Source organism: Hyaena hyaena, unplaced genomic scaffold, assembly GCF_003009895.1.
Source record: "Hyaena hyaena isolate Hyena2069 unplaced genomic scaffold, ASM300989v1 scaffold_855, whole genome shotgun sequence".
Lineage (NCBI taxonomy): Eukaryota > Metazoa > Chordata > Mammalia > Carnivora > Hyaenidae > Hyaena > Hyaena hyaena.
The window spans coordinates 52,768-65,952 of NW_024081489.1; the positions used below are offsets into that span (position 1 = coordinate 52,768).

General features: G+C 39.1%; 1 protein-coding gene across 1 annotated transcript in view; it reads left to right on the forward strand.

Annotated features, from left to right (window-relative positions):
- Positions 1 to 1,732: 1,732 nt before the first annotated feature.
- LOC120222260 (contactin-associated protein-like 2) overlaps positions 1,733 to 13,185 on the forward strand; it is a 778,685-nt gene continuing 767,232 nt past the window's right edge. Inside the window, exons 1-3 of the mRNA XM_039220013.1 lie at positions 1,733 to 1,745; positions 2,302 to 2,489; positions 6,158 to 6,305. Coding sequence (XP_039075944.1) covers positions 1,733 to 1,745; positions 2,302 to 2,489; positions 6,158 to 6,305 — 349 coding nt within the window. The remainder of the gene's footprint in view (positions 1,746 to 2,301; positions 2,490 to 6,157; positions 6,306 to 13,185) is intronic.

Sequence of the window (13,185 nt, forward strand, 5' to 3'; positions counted from 1 at the left end):
GATTTAGATGCTGACATGTTGCTTCCACAGATGTGCCTAGTTTGTCTTTCTTCTGACGTCCATCCCTTTATAAGAGCAGAATGACCAGCAGGAGCTTAGTGGAGGGAGAGCCAGTTGCCAGGAGTTCTGTGTTTTGTTTTCTCTCCTCTCACATGTGGCTCATTCAGGATCCAGGTTGTAGTAAGTGTCCTGCCTGTTCTCTTCGGGACTCACCTCCACAACCCTGTTCCTCCCTTCTTCCTGAACCACCCCAGTCCTTGGGAGTACTTGTCACCATCTCATTCCACCCACTACTGTTCTATGTATTATATTATGCTATTGCCTTCTCTTCTCTTAGGAACTTCACTTTCTTCAGGGAGGGGAATGTTCATGGCCCTGCTCTTAACAGTTATAAGATGTGTAACTCATTAAGAAATGTTTATTTTGGGGAGAGAGAGAGGGAGACAGATGATCCAAAGCAGGCTCCATGCTGACAGCACAGAGCCTGATGCAGGGGCTTGAACCCACGAACTATGAGATCATGCCCTGAGCCAAAATGAAGAGCCAGGCGCTTAACCAACTGAGTCACCCAGGTGCCCCTAAGATGTGTAACTTTGTTGCTTAAAACTCTCCAATGGATTTCCTTCCGGTATGCTTAAAGTGAAATACACGTTATCGTGGCTTACAGGCCCTCCTTACTCTGGCCTCCACCTCTCCAGTATCTTCTACCCTTTTCTTCCTTTCTTGACTGTGTTCCAAAAGCAATGGTTTCCTTACTGTCCCCAGAACTTGCAAAGTATGCTCAGGGCATTTACATTTCTGGCTGTTGTTTAGCCTACGCATATAATTTAATATGTGTCAACATATACATATAATGCAAATTCATGTCAGATACATATATATATATGCATATATATATTATATATAATATATTATTTATTAGCTGCCCCACTATATAATACTTTAATAACAAATACCATGAGAACTGAAACTCTGTATTGTTTACTTCTGTAACCCCAGTAATTTGAACAATACATTGTACATAGAGGCCCTTAGCCTTATTTCAAGTAGATGAATAAGTGAATGGATCAGTAAATGAATGCATGTATGAATGAATCATTCCACCACACGTGTTAAAATGGACTCTCATAAAGTTAGGTTGACACGCCTGGTGCTATAGTGTGGCATCTACTCCTCCTGGTTCTGGGGAGTAAGAGCAGACAGTAGGTAACATTTTAGAGAAAATCTGGATGCTGCGACTCAGAGAAAGAGGTTGCTGAGGGGGAAAAATAGATAACTACCATTTTATTCTCCTTTCCTGTGTCATCAATGCCTAGAGGATAATCCCTTGGACTAGGCTGGCTTATATCTTTTCTCTTATTCCCTTCTCTCAAATTGTTACTAATTCTTTTTTCCTAATATTTCTAATTTATAATTCTTTTTTTGAAATATCGTACCTGTTTCTCCTTAACACCACATTGACATTGACCCTGAATTCCTTGCTGCTAGTCGTTTTGCCCCCAGTAGTATCTTCCACCACCCATGTTCTCCTGAATGTGGCTCTTACTATTGTCATTTCTTTTTTTAAAAAAAAAAAAAAGCTCGATTCTCTTCTCCATAATTAGAACTTGCTAAAACAACCTTGATTCTCAAAATATGCATTCTTGGTTCCAATCAGACTTACATCCTTAATACCCAGTTTTGAATAGACCTTAGTTCTTGTTTTTAGAGAGCCAACAGTTATAGATCTAAAATGGATTGTGCAAGTAAGCTAGTCCAGCTTTTTTTTTTTTTTTTTTTCATTTTGGTTGGAGACATGGGGAAAAGGAATGAAAAACACTGAGGTGTGAGAAGTTACCCACCCAGAACAGCATTCCAGCACAACGACCTCAGGCTGGTCATTTCAGCCTGTAGACCTGTGTTCCTTCTCTGTTCCAGGAGTGACCCATTCTTTGCTGTGTTCTCTTTTCTCTGTCTCCCAAACACTGTTCTGCCCTCCTGTCCAGCTGAAGTCTTTCTCTTTCTATAGACTGCTTTCTGATTGCACAGTTTTCATAAGCACTCCAAATAATTTTGGAATCATTACCTGGATCATGCACTTCTGTAGTTCCATTTAATATTGCATTTTGCAGTATATATATTTCATATTTTGTTAAGCCTGTGCTAATGTGACTTATAATGAGAAATACATTTTTGGTCTTCGTCCATCATTCGTGGCCCATAGTTCCTAAGACCCTTGCAAATTCTTAAGTGATAAGTGCAATAAAAGTGAAATGGGTATTTTTTTTGTTATTAATCACAAGCTCCTTTGCACCACACCAGAGTTCATGTTCCAGGTGATCTGTGGAAAGCCCCTAGGTAATCACAAGAAGGAGGGCTTGTTAGGAGCAGTTCCATCACCCCGATCTCTGCGGAGTTTATCATCAATGGCCAATGATTTGATGATTTTGCTGGAGAATGAAACCTTCATAAATATCTCTGAAGTTGGATTTGGGAGGTATTTAGGGATGGTGAATATGTGGAGGACCTGGGGATGGGGCGCACCTGGTGAGGGCATAGGAGCTGAATAGCCCTTCCCACACCCCTTGTCCTCTGCGTCTCTTCTATGGCCATTGCTGAGTTGTGTCATTGTAAGATGAATCAGGAATCCAGTAAGTAAAGTGGTTTTTGGAGTCCTGTGAGCCATTCTAACAAGTGATTAGACCTGAGAAGGAAGTCATGGAACATATTTATCGCTGATCTGTCAGAAGCAGAAGTGACAAATTAGACCAGAATGGGCATCTGAAGTGTGGTGGGACTCTGCCCTTAACATGTGGGGTCTGATTCCCTCTCCAGGTAGATAGTGTCAGAATTGAGGTAAAGTGTAGGACATCCAGCTAGTGTCCACAGAGAATTGGAGAATTTCTTTATGTGTGGGAAAATCCACGCATCTGGTGTCAGAGTGAAGCTTTGGAGTAGAGGAGTAACAAAGAAGAGTGGTTTTGTTTCGTTTTGTTTTGTTTTGTTTTCTTTCTGGTCTCAAAAGACTAGAGATGTCTCTGAGTTCCAAAAGAGTTAGCTGGTATTGTTGTGAATATTTTGTATCATCACCACACACACAGCAGCCATATCCTCAAGTTAAAATTGTTTAGTGGCTTTTATTGAGTAATATTTAAGATAAATTTTAGATTAATTTATATAAGAATTTAGTGATTAGTTAATTAATAATTTCAATTAAATAAGGATTTAATTTCAGTGATTTTGGTCAGGGATGCTCACCCGTATTACTTTTGGAGCCAAGACAACCTATAGTGGTATTAAAATGTGGTATTAAAGCCATAGTTTAATGAAATAGATTTGTTGCTTCTTTGTAAAACTAAAACCTGGCTAGAAAAATACCAAACAAGTATTTTTACTGTTTTTTTTAAATGCTTATTTATTTTGAGAGAGTACAAGAGGGGGAGGGGCAGTAAGAGAGTGAGAGAGAGATTCCCAAGCAAGCTCCATGCTGTTAGTGCAGAGCCCAGCGGGGGCCTTGATCCCATGAATCATGAGATCATGAGCTAAGCTGAAATCAAGAGTCAGATTCTTAACCAAGTGAGCTACCCAGGGTCCCCTTTACTGTATTTCTTGATCAAATTTTGTCAGCAAGATACAAAGGAGATGCCCTAAGTGTTAACAGTCATGACATAAAGCTCAAATAATGGTGTGTGGTGCAGGCTTGAAGGAAGGTGTGACCATTCTGAAAAAGCAGTGGTGGATACAGATGAGAAAAACCCAGGAGAGCAGGAGACCATCCCTGAAGCCCATCCCAATTTTCGAAGCACGCAGTTATACATGTTAGACTAAATGTTACCCATTGTGCAGATTGTTGGGACATCTAAACGTTAGATGAAATAGTTTAAATCCCAAGGAAATCTTTCAGTCTGTGCCCCACATCACTAGGTCATGCTTTGCACATTTTGTGTTCTGGAGGCCAGGAGTGTGAGTGAAGCGTGCTGATCAGGTAACAAACCCTGTAACCACAAATCAAGGGTTGTGTTGTGTGAGCAAAAGTAAACAGAGCCTCCTGTTTCAAAGCCACTACATACTTTTTATCGAAAGCATGTCTTTATTTGCTACTTACCAATGTTACGTATTCAAAAAATTGTTATAAAATCATTTTTTAAAAGGTAAAATTTCTGTTTTTATATAGAAGCCAATTGAAAACCTCAGGTCAAAGTGAAACAGATTAGTGATATAATAGGGTACTTAGGTTGTAATTTTTTGTGATTAAAAAAGGGCAGTTTTGGGGCACCTGGGTGGCTTAGTCGGTTAAGCGTCCGACTTTCGCTTAGGTCATGATCTCGCGGTTCGTGGGTTCAAGCCCCGCGTCGGGCTCTGNATTTATGCACACAGCATGTACACAACCCCACCATAGTCCTAGACTCCATGCCAGGGGCCATGGGATATATTCTCAAGTAAATAAGAAACATCCTTACCCTCAGTGAGCTTGTCTTTCAGTGAGATTCGTGATCCCAACAAGCTCACAAGACTACAAGATGCTGGGGGCACCTGGATGGCTTAGTCGGTTAAGCGTCCGACTTTCGCTTAGGTCATGATCTCGCGGTTCGTGGGTTCGAGCCCCGCGTCCGGCTCTGTGCTGGCTGCCAGCTCAGAGCCTGGAGCCTGTTTCAGTCTGTGACTCCCTCTCTCTCTGACCCTCCCCTGCTCACACTGTCTCTCTCTCTCTCCTAGAAATAAATAAAAAACATAAAAAAAAATTTAAAAAAGGCAGTTTTATATTTAAAATTTCTATTTCAATGTTTAAGAGATCATATAAACAAATATAATAGGGTGTCATGTGGCATATAGCATTACAGAAACTCATTATATAGGGACAACTGGAATTAGGTATGAAATTTAACCATCTGATACTTGAAATAGTATAAACATATGCTTCTCATTTGTTTGACTTACATCTTCTGAATTATGATGGTTTATTGCTTTAAGTCTTCCTTGAATTATAATTTTATAAATTGATATTTTCCATAATATTAGATTGTGATAATTTTGAGTATGATATCTATGGCTTCGACATCTTATGTCCCCTGTATTATCTTTATCTATACTTACTGGGGAATAGATTAAAACAATTTTTTTTATATTTATTCATCTTTGAGAGAAAGAGAGAAAGAGACAGAGCATGAGTGAGGGAGGGCAGAAAGAAAGGAAACACAGAATCAGAAGAAGGCTCCAGGCTCTGAGCTGTCATTACAGAACCTGATGTGTGACTTGAACTCATGGACCATGAGATCATGACCTATGCTGAAGTTGGAGACTTAACTGACTGAGCAACCCAGGTGCCCCTAGATTTTTTTTTTTTTTAACATTAGTTTTATCTTTATTCATTTCGAGAAGGATAGAGCAAGTGAGTAGGGGAGGGGCAGAGAGAGAGATGAAGAGGGAGGGAGAGAGAGAATCCCAAGTAGGCTCTGCACGGTCAACATGGAATCTGATGCAGGGCTCAAACTCACAAAACATGAGACCATGAACTAGGCTGAAACCAGGAGTCAGATGCTTAACCAACTGAGCCACCCAGGTGCCCCAGAAAATCACCTTTTTGACAGAATGCTCTGTAAGTGAAAAAATTGGAGTGAACACATTTCTGATCAACTTGTAAATTCTGTAAATGTGTTCATGCCAATAAAAGGTAAAAAAAACCCTGGCCACTTAACATGGCATATTTAGTTTTTTTGTTTTTTGTTTTTTGTTTTTTTATATATATAACTGATATTGAAAAGAAATTCACATTTCTAATGAAGGTATGGGAAAGTAAGGTAGAGAAAATTTTTAGAAAGCAAGAAATATGGTTGGAGTCTGAAAAAAGAGCTTGTAATTAAAATGCAAACTATTAGAACTCATAACTTAAATGTTTACTGGATACAACAGTGGCTACCATATACCGTTTCATTCTCCTCATATATGTGTATTTCCTCCTTTAAAAGGGCCCATGGAAATTTTGGCCTAGTTCCCATTTAAAACTGGACTTGTTTTCAAATAAAGGAAGTATAGTAGCTTTTTGCAAATTGTCGATAGTAGAAAATACAAAATTCTGCCATTGGAAAAGAAAATTTAAGTTTATTTGAACACACAGAGAACAGGTTGCTTCCAAAGTATGTTTCTCCTTAATTTTTTTAATCCCTTTTCTTTTTTCCAGGCATTTCCTGGGAACATCAACTCTGACGGCGTGGTTCGGCATGATTTACAGCACGCAGTTATTGCCCGCTACGTGCGCATAGTGCCTCTGGACTGGAATGGAGAAGGCCGCATTGGGCTCAGAATTGAAGTCTATGGCTGTTCTTACTGTGAGTACCTGTTGGAATTTGTGATTGATTTTGTCCTCTTCATTGAATTAGTAATTTATTTATTTTTCATTATTTAACATGACTTGCTTTCTCTGACAGACTGCCTTGTTTTTGTATATGAATAATGTGCAAGGTTATTTGTATGTTAAAATATATTTTTACACAAACACACATATAAAAATACCTTAAAGGATTTGGGAATTGATTTCTGTTCACTAGACTAAAATGACAAAGCTTATTAATTAAGTTGCCCAAAGTCTTATGAAATATTTAAAAAGTAGAAGTTACAGTATTATCCATCATTTTGACTCTAAGTCATGGATTTTGGATACATTCTTGGGAACTTCCTGCCACTTGTCTTAAGTTATACATTTTACTATTTTAAACCTAACCAATAAGTTTTAATGTCAATGATATTTTATATGTCTATGACTTTTATTTTTGTCATTTAAAAATTGACTTGGGGATGCCTGGGTGGCTCAGTCAGTTAAGCGTCCAACTCGATTTTGGCTCAAGTCAAAAATTTTTTTCAGTGTTTCAACAAACATTAATGTTTTTATAATGTTAAATAAATATTTTAAATGTTTAAATAAATACTTAAAAAATAAAGATTTACTGGGTCACCTAAAGCAATACTTTTCCTTTAATTATATTTTAAACTTTTTTTTTGTATTTTGTAAATATTTTAAACTCTTTTTTGTATTTTGTAAATATATATATGTGTGTGTGTGTGTATATACATATAAAATATATGTGTGTGTATGTACACACACATATAAAATATGTATATATTATATAGATAGATGGATCTAGTAGCTGTAATATATGGATTTTGGGGATTGTAATTCTGCTGTCTCGTTTCTACTCATTTTTACCAGTAGTGCCAGTTTCCTCCTCTTCCTCCTGCTCTTTGATTTCTTTCTTCTCCCGTAACCTCCTTACCTGCTTCTGCACCGTATCCTTATCCTTCCGCTTCCTCATCTTCTTGACTGTGACTTTCATTTTTTTGAAACTTGATGTGTGGAGCTTCTTTCAGACCAGGGTTGATGACAAATTCATCAACAGATTTATCTTTGCTGCTTTGCTTCTATAAAGGCCTTGCCAGCACAGAATTACTTTAAAGATTGTCTGAGCTGCTTTGAGGCAACTAGGTAGTGCAGTTCTGTCTGCAAATACATGATTCGCAAATTCTGGCTTTGGAATATGAATCCTCTGGTAGAACCCTTCCCCCTCCTGGGAAGTTGTTGTTTTCGCCCTCACCACTGGGGGGAGAGGGATACTGGATAGGGACGGCATGGAGAATTGGGATATTAGCCGCACGTGGGGAGTCTCCTGTTAGACACTGCTGCCCCTTCCTATAGATCCAGAAGAATAAAAGCTCACTGTAACCAGACGACAGTTGTCCTGTTGGGCAAGCTTTTTAAAATTAAGCAAATATTGGGTATTTTATAATAACATGTATATATGAAGCGTTTAACTCTATACGAATTAGTTACAGAGGCTGGTGAAAATAGTAGCCATGATGATGACCAAGTCCTATTTATTTATTCATGGGCAACATCATTATGTGCAAACTGAACTGGTTACTCCCCAGGGGCCACGGAGATCATTGAAATAATTCCTACATGTTTATTTTATTTGGTCATCACTTTAGTATAGCAAATAGAATGGGCAGGGAGGCATACAGATTTAGTTCTTCAGGAGAATGTGAATCTTCAGGAGGAAGATTTAGCCTGTCAGGAAGAGCCTGCAGTGAGCCCGAACATAAATTTGGGGTCTGTGTGGTCTGGGTATTATGGGCACAAAACCCTGTATTCACAACATTTTCTAACTGTTAGCACATTGGGAAAGCCACAACAAAATGCAAAAAATTTCTCTACGTGATGTATTTTCTAAGCAGCATGCTCAGCTTTCAGTAAATGAAAATATGTAATACTCTTCATGGGAACCATGATATGCATAATTTATTTTATTAATGATTATTTATTGAGCACTTTTTATGTGTCATGAAATATGCTGGATGTTAGTAATACAACAGTGAATAAGGAAAACATGGTGTGAGAGACAAAGTGGAACAGTTACTATAGGAATAGTTACTAGGATGAGAATAGTGAAGGTGAAAATGCACCCAAAGCCCACATGCCAGAGCTGCGAGGAAGACCAGCTAGCGTGATATGGTGCCAGGGTTTGCACCCCCCCCCCCGCCCCGTCTGTTTCCCTGCTGCCTAATCCCAACCAAGTGAACACCTGTGCCACTATCACCAGGTCAATAAAGGAATCAAGTGGACACCCCATAAGCACCCATCAGGCCCCCTGCGGTTACTGCTCTTTTTTTGTTTATGTATTTATTTTGAGAGAGAGAGAGAGAGAGAGAGAGAGTGAGCGAGCACACCTGCAAGCAGGAATAGGGTAGAGAAAGACCGAGAAAGAGAATCCCAAGCAGGCTTCATGCCACCAGCACAGAACCTGACCAGGGCTTCATCCCACAAACTGTGAGATGATGACCTGAGCTGAAATCAAGAGTCAGACGCTCGACCTACTGAGGCAAATGGAATCCTGAAGGAAACATTATTTCTCACCTGACTTTTGTTCAGAATAATTATGAGAATTATCCACACTGTTATGTAAGGGATTTGATGATTTTCTTTGGGACTGTTATCCTGTTGTATGAATATTCTACATTCATTCATTCATTTTGTGTCAATGAACATTTGAATTGCTTCCAGTTTTTTGTTATTTTGATGGAATTGCTATAAACTTTCCTAATGAGTGTCGACTTAGGAAAAGGAAATACTAAGTTAGGATATATGTATGTTTTAGCTTTTGTCAGTCTTGACAAAATTTTTCCTGAAGTGGTGTATCAGTTTAGACTTCCATGACCAATGTTCTAGCATTGCTGTTGCCTCATAAATCTGGGCACTTCATATTGATTTGAAAGTCTTAGCCATTCTGGTGGGTGTTATTGTATCTCATTTGGGTTTTAGTGAACACTTGTCTGGTTTTTAAATAGGTTATGCCTATTGGTCACCTATAGACCCTCTTTTTGAAGTATTTATTGGAGAATTTGGCCCATGTTTCTGTTGGATTTCTTTTTATTGATCTACTTTTTCATTGCTCTGAGTAGTTTTTATAGCCAACTCTCTTTTTTAATTTCATTCTTGTTACACTATCTAGATATGTATCTAAATATCTAAAAATATTTGAAATGGCTTTCTTTACAAATATTTTATAAAGTTTATTTTGAGAAAGAAAGAGAGCACGAATGTGGGGGACAGGTAGAAAGAATCCCAAGCAGGCTCTGCACCACCAACACAGAGCCTGATATGGGGCTTGAACCCACAAACAGAGATCGTGACCTGAGCTGAAGTTGGACATTCAACCACTTGAACCACCCAGGCACCCCTAAAACCAACACCATCAGTGGGATTACTTTAGAACTCAGAGTAAGGGCAAAGACTGCTTGCCCAAAGGCACATAGTGCCCTGACCTGGCCTAAAATATGAGGACGTGTTCTGTAATCATTGCAAGTGGATCTGTAAAGTTGTGAGCTAGTGCCATTATGGGCTTTTCCATCTGGCCCGGACTCTGGCAATCACAAGACAGGAAGGAAACAAAAAATACCTGAAGCTAAATAGAAAGCTAGATTTTTCTAGTGTGAAGTCCCTCTGTGGTGGGGAAGGGGGGTCTTACACTTTAGGAAACAGTATTAACATTATACCAGTGGAGTCAATGATACCTTGGCAGCATAAAATAAAACAAAGTAAAATAGAAGTTGAAAACTACCATTGTAGTAGGTTGAAGTAAGTTGGATAATGGTCCCAGAGATATGAGGTACTGATCCCTGGAACTAAAACTGTTATATTGTGGTTGCAGACATGATTAAGTTAATTGTTGTGTCCCGCCTTATCCAGGTGGGTTCTAATGCAAGGGGTTCTGTCCTCATGAGAGGAGGCAGAGGGGGGACTCACAGACAGGAAAATAGCTGCATTGTGATCTCGGAGGCAGAGATCCACTAGTATTGTTGTAGGTCAGGGTGTGAGAAGCCACCAAAATCTTGAAAAGGATAGGAACAGATACTCCCCTGGAACCTCGGGAAGAATTCAGGTCTTGCTGACACACTGATTTGGGACTCCTAGCCTCCAAAACTGTGAGAGAACAAATCCGTTGTTTTAAGCCACCAAGTTTTGGGTAATTTGTTATAACAAGGACAGGATACTATACAAGTAAAAATACCATTTGGTGGGGAGAGATACGAAAATAGTTCTAGAGTAATGTCTTCTGTAGAACTTGAGACGAAGATGTAACTATCCTTGACCTGCTGTAGGCCACTCCTCGGGCTTGCCTACTGAGCACATGAAATGTAGCTCAGAGGACTCAGAAACTAAATGTTAAATTGTATTTAATTTTAATGTATTTGAATTTGATTTAAATAGTGTGACTGCTGGCTACTCTATTGGAAGGTATAGATTAGAAGAATCAAAACATCTGCATCTTACTATTTTTCTACCAAGTCCTTTTATAGTTTAAAATACCCATAACATTCATTTTTAAATGGCATTCTCTAATTTTTCCCTTAGTTTGGAAAACATTGATTTAATCACCCTGCTAAGGAAGCAGTCCTTATTGTCAGAAAGTTGATGGTTAGTCATTTCTCACAGCAGATCCCTAATTGGGTCACTTTCCTAACTAATATTCAGATCAGATTAATTTTTGTCTATTTATTTTTGAAGAATGCAAACTATATTTATCTCTCTTACAAGAAAAATACATGTTTATAATAAGAAAAGTAAGTGTTAAACCTCTTTGTGATATAGAGCTTTCCCAAAGGTATTATGATTTAAATTTACCTATACTGGAATTCAGGCGAGAGTGGGCCTTTAGAAGATGTCTTTCTATTTTTCTTTTATTAAACTTAGTGAACTGTGTGTCAAGGACTTTGGTTTTTCAATGAGAAAAAGAATCATGGGTCTTTGAGTGGGGAAATGTCAGTGAGATACACCCTTCCTTTTTTCCCCCTTAAGAGTAGCATTATTCTGTACACTGGGGTCCCAGCAAGGAGAAACTAGACTTTGATCAGTCCTGTGGGAGAGGAACGAATTCTTTCATCATTCTAGAAACCCCATAGGAGACGTATCTGAGGTCTGTCTTAAAGTACCAGGTTGGGGAATGGGGTTATGCTTCCTTTATTTCAAAGTTTGGCAGCAGAACTAGAGAGGGAGAAATCTCAGCCCGAGTGCCGCCTCTGTCGGAGAGCATCTACTATACCCCCCCGGCCCCCACCCCCGGTGCCTTCATCGTCCCTCAGTACACTTCTCCCATGTTCACTTTGTCATCTGGGAAATTAGACCCTTCTCAGGGTTGCGGATAAAACGTCCCCTCTATTCCAGGCGGACAAGCTTTTAGTTCCAGGCCACTACTTCAAAGCCTTTGAGGCTTCTACTGTTTTTGTTTCCAGACTTGTCTTGAGGATAATATGAGTTCCAATTAAAATGAATCCAAACTTATTTTAAATTATTCTGTTCCCTCTACATTCGGTTTTCCCTCAAGTTTAGTTGAAACAAGTGTGTGCTGTTATTTTTAAAACTTAGTAATATTCCCCATGTCTTCTGAGTCAGTAAGCCTCCCAACACACCGATGCTAATCTTCTTGCTCTGTACCAGAGGGACCCCGTGCAGCAGAAGGGAGAAGTCTCAGTCTCATAATTTTTAAAAACCATTTATGGCTGCAGTATTCAAACATGCATTTTACAAGAGCCCTGTACAGTGTACTGATTGAAGCAGTGAACCTTTTTTTGATGACAAATACTATATTAGCTTTTAACCAGAGCCTTCATAAGAGTTAGATCAGTGCCTTGGGAAACCAAGGCACATATAACTAAACTAATTTTTATATATGCCTTCAATTTGGATGAATAATTAATAAAGCCTAGATATATCACCCCGTGCAAGTCATGGTGGAAAGTAAGCGCCAGAAAAAAGCAGGAAAAAGTGTTAAAAGAAGCCAGATACAAAGAGGAGGACAGTGTTTTGTCCTTCTCACACTGGGCAAATGAGATTATCCTCTTAAAGGGACCACAGCTGGCTCTCGAGTTTTCTGTGCTGCCCAGGCAGGAGGTGCGGTCATGCCCATGTGTATTCGTTTCCTAGAACCGCAAAGTGTGTGGTGTGAGACACAGGGATTGATTCTGTCACAGTTCTGGAGGGCAGAAGTCTGACAGCAACGTGTTAGCAGGGGCGACTCCTTCTGTGGGCTCAGAGGGAGAAACTGTTTCCTGCATCGCTGAGTTCTGGCAATCCTTGCTGGCAATCCTTGGTGCTCTTTGACCGTTGGTGCATGATTCCAGTGTCTGCCTCCACTTTTAAATAGTGTGCCTCCCTGTGTGTCCATGTCTTTGTACCTTCATGTGGTCCTCGTATAAGGACGCCACTCACTGGATTTCAGATACACCCGAATCCAGTGTGACTTCATCTTAAAGTAGCTAATTACATCTGCAAAGACCCTCTTTCCAAATAAAGACCATCTTTTGAGTTTTTAGTTGAATATGAGTTTTGGGAAAACATGCATATTCATTAGAATTGGTAACAGTTTCTCTCTAGATCAGTTTAGCTGGGCAGAGAAATAAATAATCAGTTCTGGAAGTCTACCCATGTTTTCCTATTTAAGTTGAATATTTGATTTTGCATAATATAAAAGGGTCCCAGTTACTTGTATTTTGTGTTCTTCACACACGCACACATGGAATCAAAGATTTATTAGGTTGCTTGAGGATCAATACATTGTGATATAGACTCATCTGTCCCATTAGCATTTATTGAATTCTATTTGTCAAGATTTTGCTAATTTTAAATCTAAAATGCAAATCTGACCATAGCACCCCTGT